The 26,537-nt window shown below is 46.9% G+C and overlaps 1 protein-coding gene across 1 annotated transcript in view; it reads right to left on the minus strand.

Annotated features, from left to right (window-relative positions):
• Positions 1-1,160: 1,160 nt before the first annotated feature.
• Positions 1,161-26,537, minus strand: part of SCAMP2 (secretory carrier membrane protein 2) — a 30,388-nt gene continuing 5,011 nt past the window's right edge. Inside the window, 8 exon segments of the mRNA XM_032233416.1 lie at positions 1,161-1,228; positions 1,231-1,310; positions 5,112-5,213; positions 5,326-5,488; positions 7,616-7,744; positions 9,155-9,272; positions 15,340-15,429; positions 16,767-16,847. Coding sequence (XP_032089307.1) covers positions 1,176-1,228; positions 1,231-1,310; positions 5,112-5,213; positions 5,326-5,488; positions 7,616-7,744; positions 9,155-9,272; positions 15,340-15,429; positions 16,767-16,847 — 816 coding nt within the window. The 3' untranslated portion in view covers positions 1,161-1,175.

The raw sequence follows: 26,537 nt of genomic DNA on the forward strand, positions 1-26,537 counted from the left end.
TTCTCCCTCTTCTTCTCTCTACTCCTCACTTTGGTGTATTTCTACCATTCATTAATCTATTCAATTTATATTTTATACTAAAATTGAAGAAAAGAAAAGAAAAGAAAGGAAAATAAAAGGAAAAAGAGAAAAAAAAGAAAAAAAGAGCACACCTAAGCATTTCTGAAATCCCGATGCTCTCCCCCCCCACCGGGGACGTATAATTCTTTTAATCGAAAAGTGAACTCTCCTCACAGTAGGAAGCCCAAAATGCCATAAACTTGGTTTAAACAAGGTTCAATTGCCCCCCGGTTAAAATCCTCTCCCTGTGGTCTTACTCCCAAGTCAACCCCTGTTCTTTAGCTCTTCCCTTTGCCTGGCAAAACCCTTCTCATCTTCCTATTGGACGAGACGGGTGGGGTAGACTTCCTGCTAATTTTGTGTTTTATTTTAAAATAAACAAACCCCAAAAGGGCCAAATTGCCAAGGGGCTTGTTGTTGTTTCTGCTGCTTATGTACAATCTGCCAAAGTGATCTGCTTGGATTTGGTATTTTAGTATGTTTTGTTTCGAAAGAAACAAATGAAACACAAGGACAAAATTGCCAAGAAGCTTCTTGTTGTTGTGTTGCTGCTATTTACGTACAATCTACTAAAGAGATGTGATTGTTTCTGACCTAGGCTTCCTACTGTGAATTCTGCTCCTTCACATCCAGCAAAGTCTTTCGAGGGAGGATTTATAGTCACAGACCTTATCTGGCTTGGAGAGCTGCCAGGCCGATCTCGCAAAACGTGGCCAGGAGTCTCGGAGAGTCACAACCAATTAAGGGAACTAATGGTCTCCTGCAAACTCCACTCCCCTGTCGCTCCTCTTTTATTTCCTCTGGGAGGGGCCATTCACCGTCCACCTGTGGCCTTAGTCCCAAGTCGACCCCTGTTCTTTAGCTGTTCCCTTCGTCTGGCAGCTCTGCGCATGGCCACACTGGGAACAGGCTCCAGCTGTTCTTCTGCCTCACTGATGTCTGACTCCGAAGGCAGCTGATAACCGGCATACGGCTCTGGCCCCCTCTCTGCCCTCCGACACAGAGCCCTCATCAGAGCCTTCCCCAGACTCCAGGACTGGCCCTGGTTCTTCCCCAACCTCCTCACTGTCCGAATCTGCTGCCAGCTCTGCAGCAGGCTTCTAGACCCCTGTCAATCATTTGTCTTCCCAACTCACTCGTTTCAGCAGGAAGAGAGAGAGCACAGCGAAGTGGTGAGAACATTGCGACACCCTATCATGATAATCTTCCCGGCCAGGTTTGAGGTCGCGGAGAGGGCCAAAATCCAGCCACTGGAGGAAGGAAAGGAAGTGAGGGGAATATTGAATGAGTAGGAATTCGGATTGCTCTGGGAACCGGAGAAACAAGACTGGAGGCAGCGGTATCAAAGGGCCTTACAGGTTCCTCTAAGACAGGGGGTGTCAAAGTCAAACTTTCTATTAATCTATTGTTTTACTATGCCTTTTCTATGGTGGGAAATGGGAGGGGGAGATTGTACGGAATTAGATGAGAAGTAGACATAGCAAAATCCTTTCTAGAAAACCAAGGTATCCTTTGTCTCTGCACCTGACCGGAACTGGATGGGAGCAATTGCCATCATGGCAGGGGAAATTGGACCACGTGATGGACTTGTGGGTATGCGGGTGAGATCTTGAACTTTCAACTGGGTGGGGAAAAACCGGGGAAGCTTTCAGATTCGGGTTTCCCCAGATGTGCCAACATGGCTCTCTTCATCAATTGGAACTTTGAGGAATGTTTTGCCTCGGACTCTGATTTTACTTTTGGAGGCTATTTGGAGCCGCAGAATTTGCTCCAGAGAAGCCTGTTTGATCTACAGGTGTGATGCTTTTACAGGCAGTAGCAGCCAGAGATAAATGTCTAGAAAGTTGTGAATGTTCCAACACTGAAGGTGTTTAAGAAGAGACAGAACAGCCATTTGTCTGCAATCGTAATGACATTTAGACTTATATACCGCTTCACAGCCCTCTCTAAACAGTTTACAGAGTCTGCCTATTTCCCCCCAACAATCTGGGCCCGCATTTTACCCACCTCGGAAGGATGGACGGCTGAGCCAACCTTGAGCCTGGTGAGATTCGAACTGCCAAACTGCAGCTAGCAGTCAGCTTAAGTAGCCTTCAGTACTGCACCCTAACCACTGCGCCACCGCGGCTCATAATGGTATGGGGCTTCCTGCCTGAGCAGAAGGTTGGACTAGAAGACCTCCAAGGTCCCTTCCAATTCTGTTATTCTGCCTATGGAGATCCTCAGTCATCCAGCTCACCGTTATGTCTCGAAGTTGCTTTTTCAAAAGGCGACAGGACTTTTTTCGGTTTTTCCTGGGAGGCATTTCGCTTCTCGTCCAAGAAGCTTCATCGGTTCCCGCAGGTTCATGGGATGAGAAGGGAAACATTTTCCAGGAAAAACCGCGGAAAAGTCCATCCGCCTCTTGAAAAAGCAGCTTTGAGGCAGGAATAACTGATTCCATAATTGGATAATCAGGGAAGAGGGTTTCTGATTTTTAACCCAGGGGGCTTTGCGAATTGATACAGGAAATAAATTTAATAAATAAAAATAAAACTGTCTTCTATCAAAGCCAGAGCCACGGAATACGTCCAACTTGGTTCACGGATGCGGTTGGGTTTCCTGGCCCATAAACTGCGGCGTCATGAAGTCTGCAGACACCGCTGGTAAATTTTGCACGTGTGACTGACACACCCAAGATCCAGAAATACAAGACGAGCCATCAGTTCTGTGCAAAAGCCTCCTTGCACAATCAGCAAACTCTGTAAAGATAGTCTAAGAACTCGGATAGAGAAGGAGGGCCCCGAGTTTCCTCCTGATGCCAGCCATAATCGAGAACAACCAATTGAATTTGCAAAGTCCACTTGGTGTGTGAAATCTGGACTGTTTGTGGCTTCCCCTTCGTTCTCTCGCTCCCTGATGGACTTGTTCAAGCCCAAGGATTTCAGGACATACGAACTACCGTATTTTTCGGACTATAAGACACACTTTTTTGTCTCCCAAAAGGGGGTGAAAATGTCTGTGCGTCTGATAGACTGAATATTGCTGAAGCCCTGCCCATCTGCCAGCCATTTTTTTTGGCCTTCACACACTTTTTCCAGGACTTTTTTCGGCCCGTTTTTTCGGCTTTTTTCAGGCTGTTTTTCCCAGCTTTTCTTGGCCCGTTTTCGAGGTTTTTCTCAGCTTTTTGGGGGCTTTTTTCAGGGTGTTTTCAAGGCTTTTTTCAGGCTGCTTTTGAGACTTTTTTTGGGCTGTTTTCCCCCCCAAAAATGGACCAAGAAAAGCCTCCAAAATGGGCCAAAAACCCTCAAAAAGGAATAAATAAAAAGCTGGGAAAGGGCCACCCCCCCCATCCCAAATGAGGCGTGCAGAGCCCAAAAACCTTTTTTGTTTTGTTTTCCTCTTCTAAATGTAGGTATGTTTTATAGTCAGGTGCGTCTTATAATCCAAAAAATACAATACCTCCTGCCCCAGATTGACAGAGATGACGGCTGAGGACTGCTAAGCCCAGAATGCCTTACGTGAGTGAGAACTGTAATCATGGCTAGGGATGGAAAGCGAATGAGAGAGAGAGAGGGATAGGGGAAGAGATGGAGGGAAGGGGGAGATAGAGGAGCAAAGGGAGGGAGAGAGGAGGAGGAAAAGAGGGAGAGGGGAGGGAGTGGGAGAGAGAGAGAAAGAGTGGGAGAAGGGGAAGGAGGGAGAAAGAGAGGGGGAGATAGAGTGAGGGAGGGAGAGAGGGAAAGTGGGAGGGAGAGGGAGAGAAAGAAGAAGGGGAGAGAGGGAGAAAGAGAGAGGGAGGGGGAGAGAAAGGAAGGGGAGAAGGGGAGACGAAGAGAATGAGGGAGAAAGGGAGAGGGGGAGATGAAGAGAGAGAGGGGGAGGAAGAGGGAGGGAGCAGGAGAGAGCGAAGAAGAGAGAGAAGGGAGGGAGAGGAGAGGGAAGAGGGAGGGGGGTGGGAGAGAAAGAGGAAGAGAGAGCGGGAGGAAGATAGTGAGGAGGGAGAGAGGGAAAGAGGGAGGAAGTGGGAGAGAAAGAGAGAGAGGGAGGAAGATAGAGAGAAAGGGAGAGAGGGAGAGAGAGAGAAGAGAAGAGAGGAGGGGAGGGAGAGAGGGGAGAGAGAGGGAGAAGATGAGAGAAAGGGAGAGAGGGAGAGAGAGAAAGAGAGGAGGAAGGGGGAGAGAGGGAGGAAGATAGAGAGGAAGGGAGAGAGGGAGAGAGAGAAGAAAGAGAGGAGGAAGGGAGAGAGGGGAGGAGAGATAGAGAGGAAGGGGAGGGGAGAGAGAGAAAGAGGAGAGGAGGAGGAGAGAGAGGGAGGAAGATAGAGAGGAAGGGAGAGAGGGAGAGAGAGAAGAGAGAGAGGAGGAAGGGAGGGAGAGGGAGGGGGAGAGAGAGAGGGAGAGGAAGATAGAGAGAAGGGAGAGAGGGGAGGGAGGAGAAGAAGAGAGGAGGAAGGGAGAGAGAGGAGGAGGAGAGAGGGGGAAGATAGAGAGGAAGGGAGAGAGGAGGGAGAGAAAGAAAGAGAGGAGGAAGGGAGAGAGAGGGAGGAAGATAGAGAGAAAGGGAGAGAGGGAGAGAGAGAAAGAGAGGAGGAAGGGGGAGAGAGGGAGGAAGATAGAGAGGAAGGGAGAGAGGGAGGGAGAGAGAAAGAAAGAAAGAGAGGGGGGAAGGGAGGAGAGAGAGAGGGAAAGAGGGAGAGAGAGGCAGAGAAAGGAGAGACGCGCGCACACCGTTCACAGATCTGAAAACATGCAGGGTGGGGGTGGTGTGAGATGGGCACAAGCATGGGGGTCGCATGAGTTCAAAAAGGTTAGAAGAAATACAGGCCTTTTGGGCGAGGACGGAGGGCAGGAAGCATGGAGTTAGAGGTGCTTCAGCTGGGATCTGTGGAAGCCGCAGACCAGGAAGTGGGGGGGGAAACAACACAGAAGAGGCTTTAGAAAAGGGGTAAGTTAAGGGGGGTAGGTGGGAGGGGGGGACGAACCCCCAAGGCAGCAGCTCCCCCCCCCCGTCTACCAGTAGAAAAGCCTGCCCTGACCCGCCGGGGCTTCCGGGAGAGACACGAGGCTTACCTGCTCCCCCAGCTAGGGATACCGACGGCCTGGACGACGTGGGCAATGATTTGGCAGAAGAAGATGAAGAAAAAGACAAAGAAACTGAAGGAGCTGTCTGACCTGTGTGTGTGTGAGAGAGAGAGAGAGAATCAAGCCAGGATCATCCAACGCATGGGCCCATTTACCCATTCGGCGCCCCCCCTTGCCCTCCGGGAGGAAAGGTGATACTTGCCGGAAGGCCTTGTAAACCGGTCGATACCAACAGAGGAAAGCGCAGGGGGTGAACAGGACGAGCCACAAGATGGACAGGCCCAAATCCGACCCCAGTTTCGAGGGCTCCACCGTGAACGCCGCCACGCAGGCGAGGAGGTTTAACACCAGGGTGACCGAGTGAACTGACCGGGAAAGAGAGAGAGAGAAAAGAAAAGAAAAAGTTAGAAAGCTTCGCCAAGGGATCCGAAACGCGGAGGGGTTTCCTCGAGGCCCGCGGGGACGGAAAACGGGGATAGGGGGGGGCTTTTTGTCACCGCGAAGGGTTTTAAAGTCTGGAGTGGCAACGCCCTCTCTGTGCATTGAACAGACACGGTTTCAAGGCTCTCGTTTTATTGGAAGAGGGAGCCTCGGCCAAGTTCTTTCAATCATGCCCCCCCCGTTTGATGAACCGGATTGTCCAAAATACTCGGGACCCTTTCCTCACTCTGCAAATGCTTTCTAAACGGTACATCTTGGTTAAAAACCCTTCGTGGCTTGGGACCAGGGGATCGGAGGGGCCGTCTCTGCCAGCCACATCGACCCGACCCGTCAGAGCAGGGAGGCAGGGAAGGTTGCGTGTCCCGTCCCCTGGGGAAGTGTTGCTAACCTTTTCGGCACCGGGTGGCAAAACGGGAGTGCCCGCGCATGTACGTTCCGGGAACCGGAAGAGCAGCTGCCCGGTGCGCATGCACGCATCGGGAAGACGGTCCTCTGGTTTCCGGCACACACATTTGCACCGGCTAGTTGGTCTTCGCCTGCGCTTGGATGCCAGAAACTGGGAGACCAGGTGGCCGGCACACCTGCAGGACACTGGAAGGTCATCTTCCCGGCGTGTGCATGCGCACCGGGCATCTGTTCTTCCGGTTTCTGGAGCTCCCACCCGTGTGAAAACCAGCTGGTTGGTGCACTGGAAACCGGAAGAGCAACAGGCACTAGCTCATGTGCCCGGAGAGATGGCTCTGTGTGTCACTTCCGGCACGCATGCCCTAAGTTTGCCATTACGGCCCTAGGGAGATACACCTGGTGGGACCCAGAAGAAGGGTCTTCTCCATGGTGGCCCCCTCTCTCTGGAACATCATCCCTTCAGAGATTAGAATGGCCCCCACTAACTCTCTTCCGGAAGACGCTGAAGACCTGTGGTAACCCAGAGCGGGATGGAGCCCATTAAATGGCTCCTGTGATCCGGCTGTCACCAGGGTGGGGAGGGCCGGAGAGTGATTTTATTACATTGATTTATTATAAGACTCTTCTTTGGTTATTTTTTTAAATTAATTTTTCATTTTTTAACAACATGTAAAATACACACACACAAACTTTAGATGTTTTGTGTGCCTGTATTTACACAATACAATATGACATTTACACAATACAATACGAACAGGAACTTCCTGTTCTTTCTAATAGCAATTATCAATCGATACCGCTCACCTTATATTATTTCCCCTTCTATTGTATTTCGTTTGAATTTCACCATTCTTAACCCTCTTATTTTACTCATAACTATTATTTTTTGAGTTTTGTTATATTCCTTCATTGATCCTTGTTTCTTTCCTCCATCCACCTATACCATTTATCCCATATCTGGTAGAATTCTGATTCTTCTTTTCCCTGGATTTCTTTAGTTAGTTTGTCCATTTCAGCACAATCCATAACCTTTCTTATTATTTCATCTTCGCTTATGATTAATTTGTTTTTCCATTTCTGGGCAAAGGCAATCCTTGCCGCCGTAATTATATTATGGTTATTTGATTATTTTTATGTGAGATGTTATAGTCTATAATCCGCCTTGAGCTGCCATGTGAGACTAGGCGGCAATATAAATTCTGTAAAAGCTGTTATCTTCCCTGAGATGCTACCTCAAGGTCAACCAGCTGGGAGAAGGCAGAAACTCCATACCAACCTACAGTTGACCACGTTGAAAACATCTTGCTTGAATCGGATTGGTTGGTGGGCGGGGGGCAGGGGGTCAACGATGGGAAACAGTTATGGGAGGGATAAAAGTTGAATTTAGGGATTTGGGCACGCGATTCTCAGTTCCGGCTATGCTTGACTGCAATAACACTCGACTTCCCAACGAACGGAGCTAAAGATCGTTTTTATTTAAGAGGTTTAAGTCGTGGTGGGAATGGAAATCGGAAACATCAACTGTGCACCTCCAATGGGTTCTTTTTTACCTATTTTTTTTTTAAAAGGCAAACAAAAAATTTGCCAATGTTTTTGTCACGGAGAAAGCTTCCCGCACTCTTTCGCTCCCCCGCTTTTATACTCACACATCCACAGGTAATACATCATTTTGCAAATGTGCTGATAGTCGGCTGGGATCTCCGCGGAGAAATCTTGATAGAAGCATGGCTTGACGGGGCAGAACTTTGGAAGCGGGGGCCAGTTGTTCTGTTTCGCTGGAGGGGAGAAAAGAGAAGGCATTTCGGGAAGGGCTTCCACCGCGGTGCTGGAATTGGCAAGCTATCAGGCCTGCAATTATATTCCTTTTAGGATGCCACACTTTCTCTTATTTCATTATGCTGTTTCTTTAGTACAGTCGATGGGAGGGGGGAATAGAAGGAGTAGGATTGTGGAATGTATTGTTTTTCATTCTTTACTAGAAGCCAAGGTCATCCTTTGTTTCCGCACCAGTACACCTGACCGGAAGAAATTGGGTGTGGATGCCAGTGTGGAAGAAGAATATTGGACCATGTGATATATTGTGGGTGTGGCGACAAGATCATGAACTTTTAACTGGGTGGAATTCTGATGTCATTTCCAGTATTGGAATTCCACAGCAATGTGCCAACATGCCTGTCTTATTAAATTGGAACTTTAAGGATAGTTTTGCCTTTGACTCGGATTTAATTCTGCATGGTATTTGGAACGCTGCTCTGAAGAGGGGGTTGGAGTAGATGTCTTGCTCATTTATTATTTTGGGGAGAAAAGGGGGTTTGAGCATTAAAGAGTGCGGAGAAGAGCAGCAAAGATGATTATGGGGATTGGAGGCTAAAATATATGAAGAACGGTTGCAGGAAATGGGTATGTCTAGCTTAATGAAAAGAGGGATGAGGGATGACAGGATAAGATTACCCCTATATACGTGCTAGTCGTTCCTGACTCTAGGGGGCAGTGCTCATCTCCATTTCAAAGCCGAAGAGCCAGCGCTGTCCGAAGACGTCTCCGTGGTCATGTGGCTGGCATGACTCAACACTGAAGGCACACGGAACGCTGTTCCCTTCCCACCAAAGATGGTTCCTATTTTTCTACTTGCATTTTTACATGCTTTCAAACTGTTAGGTGGCGGAAGCTGGGATGAGTAACGGGAGCTCACTCGGTTACGTGGCGCTAGGGATTCGAACCGCCGAACTGCCAACCTTTCTGATCGACAAACTCAGCGTCCTAGCCACTCAGCCACCGCGTCCCATATAAAATATGTATAAGTATAATCTTTATTGTCATTGTACCTAAATACAATGAAATTGATTATATAGATAGCAGCCTTCCAATATTTTGAAGGGCTGCCACAAAGAAGGAGTCAAGCTATTCTCCAAAGTACCTGAAGGCAGGACAAGAAGCCATGGATGGAAACTAATCAAGGAGAGAAGCAAGCTGGGTTGAAGGAGAAACTTCCTAACCGCGAGGACAATTAGGCAATGGAACGACTTGCCTCCACATACTGTGGGGGCTCTAACTCTGAAGGTTTTTAAGAAGAGACTGGACAGCCCTTTGTCTGGAATGGCACAGGGTCTCTTGCTCGAACAGAGGGGGTTGGACTAGAAGACCTCCAGGGTCCCTTCCAGGCCGGTCATTCTGTTATTACTCACGGTCAAAGGCAGCTGCGCTGTTCTGCAGTTCGCGCTCCTTTCTGTCCAATTCCGCAGCTTTCCTCTCTAATTCTTCTTGCTGCTTCAGAAGCCCAGCCTGCGCTGCTGAGGCCACAGACTGGAGACCGGGAGAAGCAATGGAAATTATTAGAAAAGGGGAGGGAAGGGTTAAAGTCAATTCTAGGGTAGTGTTTCTCAACCTTGGCGACTTTAAGTCCTGTGGACTTAAAGCTGGCTGGGGAATTCTGGGAGCTGAAGTCCACAGGACTTAAAGTCGCCAAGGTTGAGAAACACTGATTTGGGGATGGGCAGGGGGGCTAGCGAAAGAGCCTGCAGCTCTAATCCTTTTGGAGTGGAGGTTGTGTTGCTTTCTAGTCTTTATTTAAAAATAATAATAAATAATTTTTTTTATTATTATTCTTTTTAAGAGTACTCTGTGACATGGTTTATTATAAATTTAAATTAAAAATACATTTTTAGTTACATACACATTTCTCTTTTAAAAAATTTTGGTTGCTTATTTCCGTTGAATTGAAACCAATTTCTCAATTTTCTACGGAAATATTACTTTGTTATAAATTTTTATTTTAAACACATAAGCACGACAACAGAAACAAACACATGACTTAAAAACAACATAGGAACAATAAGTTCCATCGTATATCATACCGCAGTTCCGAATTGGTTTCTTTGCAGTTAGTGTTTTCCCTACTCTAGATTTCTATCTTGCGTTCATAATCTCCTTGTTCGTTATCCATTTTTATGTACAATTCTTTATTTATTTATACTTAGCTACTTGTGACCAAACATTATTTACCTATATTATACTTTATATTTCTACTGTCATTTATTCTCTTACATACAGTTATAGGTATACATTCACATAGTTATTCTTTTTCTTTGCCATTCTTATATTATTATTATTCCATTTAAAAGGTTATAAGGTATAGTTTGGAATGCTTTGTTTACCATCCTTCGCACCTGCTATGACACCACCTTGTTTTCTAGTCTTTAAAACAGCTTTTTTTCCCAACTTGGCAATTAGTGAGATGGGTGGACTTCCAAGTCCCAGAATTCCCCTGGGCTGAGGAATTCTGGGAGTTGAAGTCTACATCTCTTAAAGTTGCCACGTTGGAAAAAGGAATGCCTTAAAAAGTATTCAGGCATTCCGCCAACCCAGCCTTTTCGCGCCAACCCAGCCTTTTAATATTTAATTGACGCTTATTCTTGATTTTATATTTAGCCCTTCTTATTGATGAACTGGATTTTAATAAAGGTTTTTAGGCTTTTTATGTTTTTCCGCTGGGAGTTAACTGAGATGGATGGCATCTACATTGGATACATGAATTGATCAAGTAATAAATAGTGGCACCATTAAATACTAGATTTTGGAAGAATTTGGTTATCTGTCTCTAGGTTTCTCCAAGAAATCAGAGGAAGCCAATCTTTTTTTAAAAAAGCCTTAAAGGTAAAAATTCCCCTTGCACGTATGTGCTAGTCGTTCCCGACTCTAGGGGCCGGTGCTCATCTCCATTTCAAAACTGAAGAGCCAGCGCTGTCCGAAGACGTCTCCATGGTCATGTGGTCGGCATGACTAAACACCGAAGACGCACGGAATGTTGTTCCCTTCCCACCAAAGGTGGCTCCTATTTTTCTACTTGCATTTTTTACGTGCTTTCGAACTGCTCGGTTGGCAGAAGCTGGGACAAATAGCAGGAGCTCACTCCGTTACGCGGCGCTAGGGATTCGAACTGCCAAACTTTCTGATTGACAAACTCAGCATCTTAGCCACTGAGTTACCGCGTCCCTATAGGCTCTTAAAACCTATTGCCATCTAGTGTTTTTTGATCAGCTTTCTTGATTTTCTAGGAAATTGTGCACGTGAAATAAAAAGAATTTCAGACATGCAGACAGAAGAACTTACTCGAATTTCTCCCCTGAAAGGCAAATATCGCCATTTCTCTTTCTGCTTTCTGGGGTCCTTGTTCCAAACATAATTTCAAACAGCACCAGGAAAGGACTAGTATCTCAGAAGAGAACTGGGTTTTATGTGTTCTGACTGAGGTTTCCCAAGAGCATGAAACAGATTCTTTCTCCTGACAAAACCCCCTTTTATTAATTGACTGTGAATTCTGCTCATTCACATCCAGCAAAGTCTTTCAAGGGAGGATTTACAGTCACAGACCTTATCTGGCTTGGAGAGCTGCCAGGCCGATATCTGCAAAACTTGGCAAGGAGTCTCGGAGAGTCAGGAACCAATTAAGTGAATTGTCTCCTGCAAACTCCACTCCCCTTTCGCTCCCCTTTTATTTCCTCTGGGAGGGGCCATTCATCGTCCACCTGTGGCCTTACTCCCAAGTCGACCCCTGTTCTTTAGCTGTTCCCTTCTCCTGGCAATTCTGCACATGTGCACACTGGGAACAGGCTCCAGTTGTTCATCTGCCTCACTCATGTCTGACTCTGAAGGCAGCTGATAACTGGCATACAGCTCTGGCCCCCTCTCTGCCCTCCGACACAGAGCCCTCATCAGAGCCTTCCCCAGACTCCAGGACTGGCCCATCTTCCTCCCCAACCTCCTCACTGTCCGAATCTGCTGCCAGCTCCACATCATTATGATCAGGAGGAATACAAATATAAAGCAGGATCCTTTGTATGGCGGGGTGGGGTGGGGAGAAGTGATTACAGGAAGTCCTGGAGTTACAACCATCTAGTCAGACCGCTTAATGGCCGCGTGAACAACCCAACAACTGCAGGGATGCACTTAACGAGCGTGGCAACGGGGCAAAAACTCACTTAATAAATGTCTCACTGAACAAGAGAAAATTTTCAAGCTCAATTGAGGTTGTTAAGTCGAGGAGGCCTGTAACTTCCTAGAGCAGGGGTCTCCAACCTTGGCAACTTTTAAGCCTGGCGGACTTCAGCTCCCAGAATTCCTCAGCAAAGCTTTGCTTTGCTGGCTGAGGAATTCTGGGAGTTGAAGTCCGCCAGGCTTAAAAGTTGCCAAGGTTGGAGAACCCCTGTCCTAAGAGGGAGGAGGGCTGCAAGGTTCTCTCTCGGTGGCATTTGCTACCCTTCCCTTTTTTACCTGCTGGAGACTCTGACCGCTGCTGTCCTCTAGCAACCTCTGCCTCTCTGAACCTTCCGAACTTGCCGAGATGAATTTAGGAGTCAGGTACTTGCTCGCCTGTCTAAGCAGCAGCTGCAACACACAACTAGGCTTGTGCTAAGCTTACGGGATGGGCCTGATCTGCTGGCTCCTGCAACGGAGTCACCGGCCCTCGAAAACAGGTTAGACAAGCAAGGTAAGGACAGGAGGAGAAAAACCGCACGTGGGAAAGCACGCCACCAGGAGTAGAGTTAATGCTTCTCTCTCTCTCTCTCTCCTCATCCAAAGGCAGGAAATTAAAATATTCTCTGGGATTTCGCGCTCTTTGGAGGGAGGGATTTAAGCAAAGTCACCCATGGACAAATGGATTCTTGTGATTCCCAAGGGTGCTTTCCCCCCCCTCCCCCTTCAAGAGGCAACTGGATTTTCTGGTTTTTCTTTAAAGAGGTTTTGCTTCTCATCCAAGAAGCTTCTTAAGCTCTGACTGGGGTCGGTGGGTGGAGGTAGAGGATGGAAGGATTGATATTTGGTGCAGAATATAAATCTGCAAGCTCTGAACGCATGGGATCAAATGATTTATATTCCAGTTGCCTCTTGGACCTGGGTGATTGAGAACCTCCATAGATATTGATTCTTGCGATGGTTTCCAAATGTTTTTGTTTTTAACTGTTTAACTGTTTATTAAATTTATAGGCTGCCCAATCCTGGAGGACTCCAGGCGGCTTACAGAAACAGAAATTAAAAAACAGATAAAACACGACAAATTTAAAAAGACACAACATGCACCCAATCTAAGCGGGGCTGGACCCCAATCCAGAGGTCAACAGCCCCAGGCCTGCCGGAATAGCCAGGTCTTAATAGCTTTTCGGAAGGCCATGAGAGTGCGTAGGGTCCGGATCTCTGGGGGTAGCTCATTCCATAGGGCCGGAGCGGCAACAGAGAAGGCCCTGCTCCGAGGCGTTGCCAGCCGGCATTGTCCAGCTGACGGTACCTGGAGAAGGCCCATCCTGTGCGATCTTATTGGTCTTAGGGAGGTGTGCGTTTTTAGATCATTAGTAGTAGGAGATACTGTAAAACAGGCCAAAAAGAAAGAAAGAAAGAAAGAAAGGAAAAGAAAGAGAGAGAGAGAGAGAGGGAGGGAGAGAGAGAGAATATATTTGTGGCTCAGGATTGGACTGTGGGGTCCTTGGTGGTTTCTGAGCTTGGTGGTTTTCTAGTAGACGTTTCATGACCCAACTAGGTAACATCATCAGTGCTAGAAGGGAGCGGGGTTAGAAGGACGACATTATCCAATTTGGGAGTGAAACTACCAAGCTCAGAGAGCACCAAGGACCCCAGAAGCAAAAGAGAGAAACAAAGAATGAACTAAGAAAAAAATCAGCAAAGTTCCTTCAGTGGCCAGCGCAGTTCTAAAATTAGACATGGGGGTTTGGCAGGAAATATTCCGGGATAGTTGAGTGAAATAAAAGTGACAGGCAGGAGATTGATTTAATCCACCCTGGTCACATGCCACATCCGTCTGCAGTTCGGCTGTTCAAATCTCAGCGGCTCAGGGTTGACTCAGCCTTCCATCTTTCTGAGGTGGGTAAAATGAGAACCCGGATTGTTGTTGGGGGCAATGTGCTGACTCTGTAAACCGCTTAGAGAGGGCTGAAATCCCTATGAAGCGGTATAGAAGTCTAACTGCTATTGCTATTGCTATTCTTCCTCTTGGCCCTCCTCCGGGTGTGCAGAGACCACATCTCCCAGAATCCTTTGAGCAAGCGAGCTAGCTATGAACCTCGGCAGCTGGAGTTGGAATCTCAACCTAACTGCGGAGTGCAGAGAAGAGCAACCAGGATGATGAGGGGACTGGAGGCTCAAACATACGATGAATGGTTGCAGGAACTGGGCCTGGCTAGTCTAGGGAAGAGAAGGACCAGGGGAGACATGATAGTAGAGTTCTAGTATTTGAGGGGCTGCCACAGAGGGGGGAGGGGTGTCAACCTATTTTCCAAAGCACCTGAATGCCAGACAAGGAATGATGGATGGAAACTGAATAAGGAGAGAGTCAACCTGGAAATAAGGAGGAATTTCCTGACAGGGAGAACAATCAAACCATGGAATGGAAGTTTCCTTTGGAAGTTGTGGGAGCTTCATCACTGGAGGCTTTCAAGAAGAGACTGGACTGCCATTGGTCAGAAATGGTGGAGGGTCTCCTGCTTGAGCAGGGGTGGGCTAGATGACCTACAAGACCCCTCCCAACTGTTCATCTTTCAAAAAGGCTGAGTAATCTCTATTTTTCTTCCTAAAACATACAATGAATGGTTACAGGAACTGGGCATGGCTAGTCTAGTGAAGAGAAGGACCAGGGGAGACATGATAGCAGCCTTCCAATATCTGAGGGGCTGCCACAGAGAGGAGGAGGGGGTCAAGCTATTCTCCAAAGCCCCCGAATGCCAGACAAGGAATAATGGATGGAAACTGACCAAGGAGAGATTCAACCTGAAAATAAGGAGGAATTTCCTGACAGGGAGAACAATCAACCCACGGAACAGAAGTTGCCTTCAGAAGTTGGGGAGCTTCATCACTGGAGGCTTTCAAGAAGAGACTGGACTGCCATCTGTCAGAAGTGGTGTAGGGTCTCCTGCTTGAGTGAGGAGTTGGACTCCCTTCCAACTCTGTTAATCTGGACGAGGGGAGTGGCAAGAAGTGTTCCGGATTAAAATATCCAGAACAAAAGCTTGCTTCCTCTTCCTTATGAACAGAGGCAGAAACCCCACCCCCCACCCCAAATGCAAAGAAAAAGATATTAAGATACCTTTTCCAGAGGATTACCACCCTGATCGGCATTTCATGGGCCTGTCTATTATGGGTTAGCCTAGGACAATGGTTCCCAAACTTGGCAACTTTAAGACTTGTGGACTTCAACTCCTAGAATTCTCCAGCCAGCAGAGCTGGCTGGAGAATTCTGGAAGTTGAAGTCCACAAGTCTTAAAGTTGCCAAGTTTGGGAACCACTGGTCTAGGATATGGGATGACGTCCTGTAGAGACAGACTCTAATAATGCAAGGAGTAAATTTGGGGGGGAGGGGGCACACCTGTGGGGTGGGCTCCACAGAAGTCTGCAACACGGCAGGCTGAGAGGCGCCAGCAGTACGGGTGGCTGGGATCGTCTGAGCGGCATTCGTCTAGAGGAGGAAAGGAAAATATTATTATTCATCAAATTTGTCTGTCATCTCGCAAGTCTGTCATCTCTTTAGGTGGCTTACAACTTCAAAATAAAACCGTGTGTGTGTAAAATTGCAATAAAAATACAGGTTATAACTTAAAACTTAAAAGATGGGGAGGAAGGGGAGCAGATATCAGAAAGCGGGAGATAAGAGATAAAAACATCCAGCTCCTAATTATTTATTTTTTTAAACCATTTATCTAGCTACCTGGGACCCAGATTGTTGGGGGCAACAGGCTGCCTCTGTAAACCGCTTAGACAGGGCTGTATAGCACTGTGAAGTGGTATATAAATCTAAGTGCTATTGCTATCTTCCTTCCTTCCTTCCCAATGGTTAGAATGCAGTATTGCAGGCTCACTCTGCCCACTGCCATCAGTTCGATCCTCACAGGCTCAAGGTTGACTCAGCCTTCCAGCCTTCTGGGGCCTGTCAAAGGAGGATCCAGATTGTTGGGGGCAAAAGTCTGACTCTGCAAACCGCTTAGGGAGGACTGTAATACACTCTGAAGTGATATATAAATCTGAGTGCCCTTCCTTCCTTCCTTCCTTCCTTCCTTCCTTAATGCAGCATTGCAGGGAAACGCTACCCCGTGCCTGGAGTTCGATCTTGACTGGCTCAAGGTTGACTCAGCCTTCCATCCTCCCGAGGTCGGTCAAAGGAGGACCCAGATTGTTGGGAGGACTGTAACGCACTCTGAATAAGTCTGAGTGCCCTTCCTTCCTTCCTTCCTTCCTTCCTTCCTTCATTCATTCATTCATTCATTTATATGATTTATAGGCCGCCCAATCCCAGAGGACTCCGGGCGGCTTACAACGAAGAAAGAAGAAATAATAATAATAATTTTAAAAAAAACAGGTTAAAATCAACACACATACATTCGGTTTGATCGGGGCTGGACCTCAACAATGCGGTCAACAGCCCTAGGCCTGCCAGAATAGCCAGGTTTTAACGGCTTTTCTGAAGGCCATGAGAGTGGGCCTTCCTTCCTTCCTCCCTCCCTCCCTCCCTTCCTGAATGCAGCATTGCAGGGAAATGCTGCCCCCAGCCTGGAGTTCGATCTTTACTGGCTCAAAGTTGACTCAGTCTTCCATCCTTCCAAGGTCGGTCAAAAAGGATAACCCAGATTGTTGGGGGCAAGAGGCTGACTCTGCAAAGCGCTTAAAGATGTATGTAAAGCACTATGAAGTGGCATACTATTTCAACCAACTTTGGGCAGCTTCCCATCAAACGTTGAAAAGCCCATATAAAAACCACTGAAAGCGACATATAATAGTTGACTATACCCCTGAACTTACTTGCCGAGAAGTCTCCGAGAAGGGATTGAATTCATCCAGGGTACCCTGGTTCGCATTGGCCAGCTGAGTGACCGAAGGATCCTGGTTGAGAAGAAGAGAGGAGAAGGAGGAATATTAATAGGTTTCCTGGAACATGTCAGGAAATTGTATGTTTAATTTTAGATGAGGTTCTTGGGCACCCTTCTGTTTACAGTCTAGAGTGGTGTTTCTCAACCGTGTGAATTTTAAGGTGGCAGGGAATTCTGGGAGTGGAAGTCCACACATTCTGAAAGTTGCCAAGTTTGGAAAACATTTCCTTGAAAGCATTCAGCCATTCTGCAGACCCAGCATTTTTCTCCTAGGCCAGGTTTTTAATGTTTAAATTGTTAAGAACCCCTCGCCCCCATAATCATGATGGCTAAGAACCAATGGTAATTTCCTGTGCTCCCAAGTAAAGGTAAAGGTTCCCCTCGCACATATGTGCTAGTCGTTCCCGACTCTAGGGGGCGGTGCTCGTCTCCGTTTCAAAACCGAAGAGCCAGCGCTGTCCGAAGACATCTCCGTGGCCATGTGGCCGGCATGACTCAATGCCGAAGGCGCACGGAACGCTGTTCCCTTCCCACCAAAGGTGGTCTCTACTTTTCTACTTGCATTTTTTACGTGCTTTCAAACTGCTAGGTTGGCAGAAGCTGGGACAAGTCACGGGAGCTCACTCCGTTACATGGCGCTAGGGATTCGAACTGCTGACCTTTCTGATCGACAAGCTCAGCATCTTAGCCACTGAGCCACTGAATCCACATAGCCACTGAGCACTTGTGCTCCCAAGCGGGTAACTATAAACCTAAAACAGGCAGGTTAGCCCCCAAATGAAGTAAATTCTTAATTTCCAATTCCAAAAAAAATTAGCCCCGCCTACTTTGTGGCCCCCAAACCTCCCAGTGTAAAGGGGGCCCTCGGCCACCAAAATGTTGCATCTCCCCTGCCCTAAAATCATAAAATATTGGCATAAGATAAGAAAGTGGCTGGAAGAGATCGGTGAACAGAGGACAGAGTTGAAGCTGGGAATGTTTCTCCTGGGTATTTCCGATGGGAAAATGGGGAAAAAATTACAATACATAACATTCCATATTCTGCAAGTAGAATCGTTTTAGCACAGAACTGGAAACAAACAGAAACTCCTCCCAGACCCAACTAGAAGAGGGAAAATTTATGAATGCGCAGAAATGGATCGGCTGTCTATGGAAATGAAGGAGGGGGAAGAAACCGAGTGCTATCCATTTTGAAATAGATGGTATTCCTGGCTTGAGAGTAAACGTAAAACTTGGGGTATAAAAGGTTAAAGTATAATGTATAGAATGTAAAAGGTATAAGAAAAATATTGATATCGATTTGATGTTATCATAACTTCAATAAGGACATAACTTAGGATATTGAAATTGAGATAGGCTTTTGGTAAAGAGGATTGTTACGAAAGGTATTGATACCGATACAGAAAAGCTGTTATAAGTGTAAATTTGTGTTTTGGGTTCTGTCTTTTAAATGTTGGAAAGTTCAATAAATACTTTTTTTTTAAAAATAAAAAATGTTACAAAGCCACAACAAAACAACTTTCATTGCAACTCAACTGGAGAGGTGAACTTTGCAAACTGCATTTAATGAATAACTTCGGGCAAAGAGCTGAAGTGCTGACACTCCCACCCTAAACAATGTTGTTATACAACTTTGTGAATCACTCCAGGGAGGGGAAACAGCTACGCACTGCAGGTAAAGAGGCTCGAAAACCAGTCCGGGGAGTCCTCAACTTACCACCACAATCGGGCCCGGAATTTAGGTTGCTAAGCGAATTTTGCTACGGTTTAAGGCCTTTCTTGCCACAGTTTTTAAGGGAATCCCCGCCGTTGTTAAATGAGTAAGTCGGTTAAGTCACTCTGGTGTCCGCAAGGCCAGCGGGGAAGCCCGATTCGCTTAACGGCCGCGTGACCAACTTATCAACTGCAGGGATTCACTTAACAAGGGTGGCAAGAAAAGGTCACAAAAGGAGGCAAACCTCTCACTTAACAAACGTTAGTCCAACAGTTAGTGAGTTAAGTCCAACAGAAATGTGTGGTTGTAAATTGAGGATGCTCTGTATTCCAAAAAAGTCCGTCTTAAAGGATTATACAGCAGAGCCTCAGGTCACAAACGCTTCTGACCACGACCGTATTGGGTGCCGATCAAAAAATCCACTAAATAGAATCGAATAATAAGAGTTGGAAGGGATCTTGGAGGTCTTCCAGACCAACCCCCTGCCTAGACAGGAAACCCTACATCAATTTAGACAAGTGCTTAACCAATCTCTTCTTAAAAACTTCCAGTGTTGGAGCATTTACAATTTCTGGAGCCAAGTTGTTCCGCTGATTAATTGTTTTAACTGGCAGGAAATTTCTCCTTAGTTCTAGGTTGCTTCTCTCCTTGATTAGTTTCCACCCATTGCTTCTTGTTCTACCCTCAGGTGCTTTGGAGAATAGCTTGACTCCCTCTTCTTTGGGGCAACCCCTGAGAGATCGGAAGACTGCTATCATGTCTCCCCTGGTCCTTCTTTTCATTAAACTAGACATATCTAGTTCCAGCCACTGTTCTTCATATACAATAGCAGAGTTGGAAGGGACCTTGGAGGTCTTCTAGTCCAACCCCCTGCCTAGGCAGGAAACCCTACACCACTTCAGACAAATGGTTGTCCAACATCTTCTTAAAGACTTCCAGTGTTGGGGCAGTCACAACTTCTGGAGGCAAATTGTTCCACTGATTAATTATTCTAACTGTCAGGCAATTTCTCCTCAGTTCTAAGTTGCTTCTCTCCTTGATTAGTTTCCACCCATTGCTTCTTGTCCTACCCTCAGGTGCTTTGGAGAATAGCTTGACTCCCTCTTGTTTGTGGCAACCCCTGAGATATTGGAAGACTGCTATCATGTCTCCCCTGGTCCTTCTTTTCATTCATGCCCAGTTCCTGCAACCGTTCTTCATATGTTTTAGTCTCCAGTCCCCTAATCATCTTGGTTGTTCTTCTCTGCACTCTTTCTAGAGTCTCCACATCTTTTTTACAGCGTGGCATTTCACTCTGGTCATGGACACATCCTCGGGTGGCGATCAAACACAACCACAGCAATTTCCCCTGCTGCGCCATCACTCTTGCTTCCGGTCAGGGTTGCGACCAAAGTCCTGGAATGGATTACGGTTGTGACCAGAGCTTCCACTGTATTTTTATTTGACGGCATTTGATTTCCTGGACTAAGAAGATAACTGTTTCCTTTTCGAGAAAGTTAAATAAAAGTTTGTTTCGGACTTGGAACAAAAAAAAATTAAAAAGGGAAAGAACCCAATAGTGAAAGATGGATTTCACGACTTGAACCTACCTAATGGAATTTAAAACAAAACACAAAATAAGACACTTGGACTCTGCTTTAAGTACACACAAAATTTAATATCCCAGGTGAAGCAGCGTCCTGAAAAAAAAAGACATCGCGGAAGAAGGTGAACAAACCTGAAAGTCTGCTGAGTGATTGGCAGCAGCTTTCCCGATATTACGGGATCTCGGCTTTATAGAAAAAGGAAGAGAGGCGGCTTGCAAATTGCACGACTTGCTTTGTCACACCGAGCTTGCCTAAGTGTGAACGTTGGACTTCCTGAGCAGGGTGGAATAGGGGAAGCAGCAGCCTAGTGCCTGGGCACCAAAATGCTCCAATTTTCTTGAAGCCAGGCCACAAATCAGAGCGAGATGTCCCGGCGTTGCTTTAATTTACAAATGTGCCTCCAAGGCTTCACACTCTTAAGAGAGATTGTGAAGGCCCAGCTCACATTCTGGTTAATGGAGGTTTCGTCACCTCCTGGTATCTTTTTGTCTCTGTGTCTGTCTGTGTGAGAGGGAAGGAGGGGGGAGGGAGGGAGAGAGAAATATTGAAAGACACAGAGAGACAGAGATTGAGAGAGGGGATGGAGAGAAAGATTGAAAGAGAGAAAGACAGAGAGAGGGAGAGAAAGAGAGAGGGAGGGAGGGAGAGAGAGGAAGAAAGAGAGAGGGAGGGAGAGAGAGATTGAAAGACAGAGAGACGGAGATTGAGAGAGGGGGTTGGAGAGAAAGATTGAAAGAGAGAAAGACAGAGAGAGGGAGAGAAAGAGTGAGGGAGAGAGAGAGAGAGAGGAAAGGAGAGAGGGAGAGAGGAAAAGGAAGAGACAGGGAGGGGGAGAGAGAGAGAAGAGAGAGAGAAATATTGAAAGACACAGACGGAGATTGAGAGAGGGGATGGAGAGAAATATTGAAAGACAGAGAGAGGGAGAGAAAGAGAGAGGGGGAGAGAGAGGAAGAGAGAAAGGAAAAGGAAGAGAGAGGGAGGGTGAGAGAGAGAGAAGAGAGAGAAATATTGAAAGACACAGACGGAGATTGAGAGAGGGGATGGAGAGAAAGATTGAAAGAGAGAAAGACAGAGAGAGGGAGAGAAAGAGTGAGGGGGAGAGAGAGAGAGAGGAAGAGAGAGAGAGAGAGGAAAAGGAAGAGAGAGGGAGGGGGAGAGAGAGAAAGAAGAGAGAGAGAAATATTGAAAGACACAGACGGAGATTGAGAGAGGGGATGGAGAGAAAGATTGAAAGACAGAGAGAGGGAGAGAAAGAGAGGGGGGGAGAGAGAGGAAGAGAGAGAGGAAGAGGAAGAGAGAGGGAGGGAGGGAGAGAGAGAGAGAGGAGAGAGAAATATTGAAAGACACAGACAGAGATTGAGAGAGGGGATGGAGAGAAAGATTGAAAGAGAGAAAGACAGAGTGAGTGAGGGAGAGAGAGAGAGAGAGAGAGAAAGAGAGAGAGAGAAATATTGAAAGACACAGAGAGACGGCGATTGAGAGAGGGGGGATGGAGAGAAAGATTAAGAGAGAGAAAGACAGAGAGAGGGAGAGAAAGAGAGGGAGGGAGACTTCCACAACCATGTTGTAAAGGTCTCTGCAACACCCTCCCTAAACTCTAGAAGATCACGGGTATACAACCTTGGCAATTTGTAAGTCTTGTGCACTTCAACTCCCAGAATTCCATGTTGGCCGGGGAATTCTGGGAGTTGAAGTCCACAAATCTGAAAGTTGCCAAAGTTGGACACTCCTGATTTAGACAGTTATCTAGCCGCATTGTCTGCATTAGACACTTTCCCTACAAGGCTTGGGAATTATTCCGTTATGTATTACAAAACCTATGCACAGTGGCAGAGTAAATGAACTCTGTTCCACATTGCCACACCCAGTTCACCAAAGCAAAACTTAAAAGAGTCCAGCTGCCAACACCTTTGGCAAACAAGGATACAAGATGTTTCATCTTAGAAAGATATACAGGGACGCGGTGGCAGTTCGAATCCCTAGCTCTGCCTAACGGGGCGAGCTCCCGTGACTTGTCCCAGCTTCTGCCAACCTTGCAGTTCGGAAGCACGTAAAAAATGCAAGTAGAAAAATAGGAACCACCTTTGGTGGGAAGATAACAGTGTTCCGTGCGCATTCGGTGTTTAGTCATGCCGGCCACATGACCACGGAGAATGTCTTCGGACAGCGCTTGGCTCTTCGGCTTTGAAACAGAGATGAGCACCGCCCCCTAGAGCTGGGAACAGCTAGCACAGATGTGCGAGGGATATATATCAAGTTGCCTTCTAAAAATGGGAGAAACTCTCCCCAAGCAGCTCTTGAGGACTTAAGAACTTCAGAATTTCAAAAGTTAGGGGGGAAAAGCACACGGGAAGATATAAGGTGGTGGCAACACATCCATCAACATGCCGTCATGTGAAGCCAGCTAATTCGAGACATTTTGTTTTGAGACTAGATGGGCTCTGCCAGACACGGTTGTGATAGCTGGGTCAGCCCAAATGGCCTTGCTTCCTGAGGATAGGGATATCTTCTGCCAATCAGCGGATTGGCGTTGCCAAAGGAAAAGAAAAAAAAAGAGGAACCATTCGGAGAAAAGGCTGCATCAGTCACTGGGGAGTGTGCCAATGGAAGGCATCTCTTTGGCCCAGGGTCAAGAGGCCTTTGGGAGCACAGAAATGAGTTGGCTATAATCACATGGAGGCTGGGTGTCGGCTTAAGCAGCAGCTTTCGAAGGCTGGAAGGGAACTGGGAGGTCTTCTAGTCCAGTGTTTTTCAACCACTGTGCCGCAGCACACTAGTGTGCCGTGACATAGTGTAAGGTGTGCCGTGGGAGAATTACTTTATATATAGTCAATATAGGCACAGAGTTAAATTTTTTTAACATTTTCTAATGGTGGTGTGCCTCATGATTTTTTTCATGAAAAAAGTGTGCCTTTGCACAAAAAAGGTTGAAAAACACTGTTCTAGTCCAACATTCACATGCAAAGGGCCTTTCCAGATGGGTAGCTAATTGCTGATTTTCTTGGTATGGTAGAAAAGAATAGAATAGGGAGTAGAGTAGAATAGATTGGATTGAATAGAGTAGAATAGGGAATAGAGTAGAATAGAATAGATTGGATTGAACAGAATAGGGAATAAAGTAGAATAGAATAGAATAGATTGGATTGAATAGAATAGAATAGGAAACAGGGTAGAGTAAAATAGAGTAGAGTAGAATAAACAGAATAAGGAACAGAATAAGGAATACAGTAGAGTAGAGCAGAGTAGAATAACAGATTTGGAAGGGACCTCAGCGGTCTTCTAGTCCAACCCCTTGCCCAAGGGAAGATTCCTTATACCAGTGGTCCCCAACCTTTTTATCGCCGCGGACCAGTCAGCCTTTGATAATTTTACCGTGGCCCGCTGAGCGCGCGCAGGGGTGGGGGGGCGTTGTTCCCTCTCTTCCCTGGAGCCTTTGCGCACGGCCCAGGAGCTTTTGCGCACGGCCCAGGAGCCTTTGCGCTGCAGCAAATATCAGAAGCCCAAAGCAGCATATATAAGTCTAATAAATAAATATTGTGCCATTTTTTCCTGCAACAACAGTGAGATTGGTTCATCTGAGAGCAAATGACCAAAATTACCCAGTGGACTTTTAGGTAAGGGACACCATTGACGGGGGGGGGGGGGATGTTTGATTTAAAAAAATTGTTTCACTTAACAAATGTGGCAAGAAAAATTGTAAAATGGGGCAAAACTCAATCAATTTCTCACTTAACAACATACATTTTGGGCTCAATTGTGGTCGTGCATTGAGGACTACCTGCACTTACCTTCAGTGTTACTTCATTCTACTGTAGCATTAAATTTCATATAGAACAAGCTTGTTCTTTCAGAATTGTGGAATTGTTATATAACTGTCTACCTTTAGAAAAGTTTCTCTTGAGTTAAACTCAGCTCCTATAATTTTATTGATGTGTCCTAATTTTCTTAGCAGTAGTATGAAAATTGTCATTGTTGCTTTTGGACAATTTTTAATATTTTACTATTAAATATACAGTACTGAGATTCCCAGGTGGGTTCCCCTCCAATTATTAGCCAGGTTCAACCCTGCTCATTTTGAGAGCAGGCAAAAACAGCCAGGTTACATCCCTACAAATTGAAAGCTCTCTCTCTCTCTCTCTCTCCCCTCCCTTCCTGTCTCTCTGTCACTCTGTGTGTATGTGTGTGTGTGTGTCTATCTCTCACTCACTCACTTAATCACACACTCTGTGTGTGTGTCTCTCCCTCCCTCTCTATCACTCTATCCCTCTCCCCTCCCTTCCTCTCTCTGTCACTCTGTGTGTATATGTATGTGTGTGTGTCTATCTGTTTCTCACTCACTCACTCACTCACTCACTCACTCACTCACTCACTCACTCACTCTGTGTGTGCATCTCTCTCTGTCTCTGTCTGTCTGTTTTTCTGTCTGTCTCTCCCTCCTTCCCAACCTGCAGATGGGCTCCGGACCAGTGGAGCCTCTTCTTTCTTTTTAACCAGGTGATCTTTATTAAGGCATAAAAATGAGCCTTAATTAGAGGCTCAACAAAAGAAGCTGGAAAGAGATAATGAGATAATGGAGCCAAGAAGCTGAAACCTGGAACTGGAGAAAAACCTTTTCTATCCCCTTACCAGCCCATTCGGGAAGACGATCCCTCCCCCCGTGGATGGGTTCTAGACCAGCGGAGCCTCCCTGGACATCACAGCAGCAGCAGCCCCAAGTGTGCCGATCTCGGCGTTTTTCACATCGGGGCGTGCTGCAAGAGGGAGGGAGTGAAGACCGGGGATTCAGTAGAAAGGAAAGCAACTTCAGAGCTACGGCTGGCTTCCCACTGACCTCCCCCCCCCCTCCGAGTTCCTGACAGATCAAATTATTTCAGCAACAGCTTCCCCCACCATGGCGCCCAGCCTCCCCCTCGTACGTCACCTCCGCTCCGTTCTCCAGCAAGCCTCATGGGGCTTTTTGCCTTTAGGAATAAGAATGTTTAAAAGACTTTTTTTTTTAATTTGAAAAAAAGATGATGCAGGTTCTGAAAGAGTGAATCTCCGTCGCACTGCTATGCTTTTTCTTCCTCCAAATAATGGTCACTGCTTATTGTAGCGAGTCAGCCTCCTAACTTCAGTCCAGGCTCTGCAACTACCTTCTCTCCCCACCCCCCCAAACCCACAGAAACAGGAGGGAATCGGTCATTATCATTAGCACTCTCTCCCACGCCTGGCCTCCCCTTCGGAGGTAAGGGGCGGGGAAGAGCAGATCTCCCGGGGACACAAATATTCCCCAAGTGCCACCACCCGCTTCTCGTAGCTCCCCCCACAAAAAACAGGAGAGGAGTGAAATAATGCTACGCTTTGGAAACGTGGATCTCCAATGCTAGGGCCATGCCAGGAGCTTCGGGGGTTCCCTCCAGGCTACCTGCACAGCCAGCAGCCGCATCCACAGGCTCCGTGGAGAAAGGCAGGCCATGGGAAAGGGGAGCAAGTGCGCTCCCTGGCTCCCCGCTCCAATCTCGCCCGCCCAGTTCCCAGACCCTCTCTTTGGAAAGAGTTCTCCAGCAGCCTCTGGCGAGGTGTTTTCCCCGCCCCACTCGGGCGCAAAGCAAATAAAGCAAATAAAATATAAAATGCTGGTTTACCTTTCTCTGCTGCTTCTCTCCCTGGCTGGAGCCAAGAGGAGATCCCTGTCCTAGTCTTCCTGCTGCCCTCGTGGCATGGGCAAAACGGACGGTACTTTGTCCCTTCTGTCTCCCCGTTGCTCAGAAAAGCAACTCCGGGAAGGTCCTTTGGTGGCAGCCCCCGGCCGCTGCAGCGATCATGGCCCCCGGCCGCTGCGCGGCCCGGTGCCAGGTACTCCACGGCCCGGCACCGGTCCGCGGACCGGGGGTTGGGGACCACTGCCTTATACCATCCAGGACAAATGACTGTCCAATTTTTTCTTGCAGGCCTTCAGCGACGGCACGCCCTTAACCCTAGGAGTCAAGCTATTCCACTGATTTATTGCTCTGTCAGGAAAGGTCACATTTCTGATCTCCCTCTGACCAGCTTCCTGCCCTTGCTTCTTGCCTCGCCCTCAGGCCCTACAGAGAATTAATCAATTTCTCTTCCCTGCCACACAGTCCTTCAAGTATTGGACGTCCCATCTAGGCCTTCTCTTTCTCGGGCTAAGCAAACCCACTTCCTTTAGCCATTCATTGCATGTGAAAATTGGATTGGCACAATCTTACCTAGGGTTATTACGAAGGCAGTGCTCCGTTGTATTTCTTAGGACTTCACTTCCTTGTACACTTAAGAATTATGCTCATGTCATATTAGGAAAGCTCATTATAAGGACATATTAAATATTGCTTTCCTTTCTTGCCCATCCAAAGCATCTGAGGGCAGGACAAGAAGCAACGGATGGAAAAATTAAGTA

This window comes from Thamnophis elegans, chromosome 16 (assembly GCF_009769535.1).
Source record: "Thamnophis elegans isolate rThaEle1 chromosome 16, rThaEle1.pri, whole genome shotgun sequence".
NCBI classification, from domain to species: domain Eukaryota; kingdom Metazoa; phylum Chordata; class Lepidosauria; order Squamata; family Colubridae; genus Thamnophis; species Thamnophis elegans.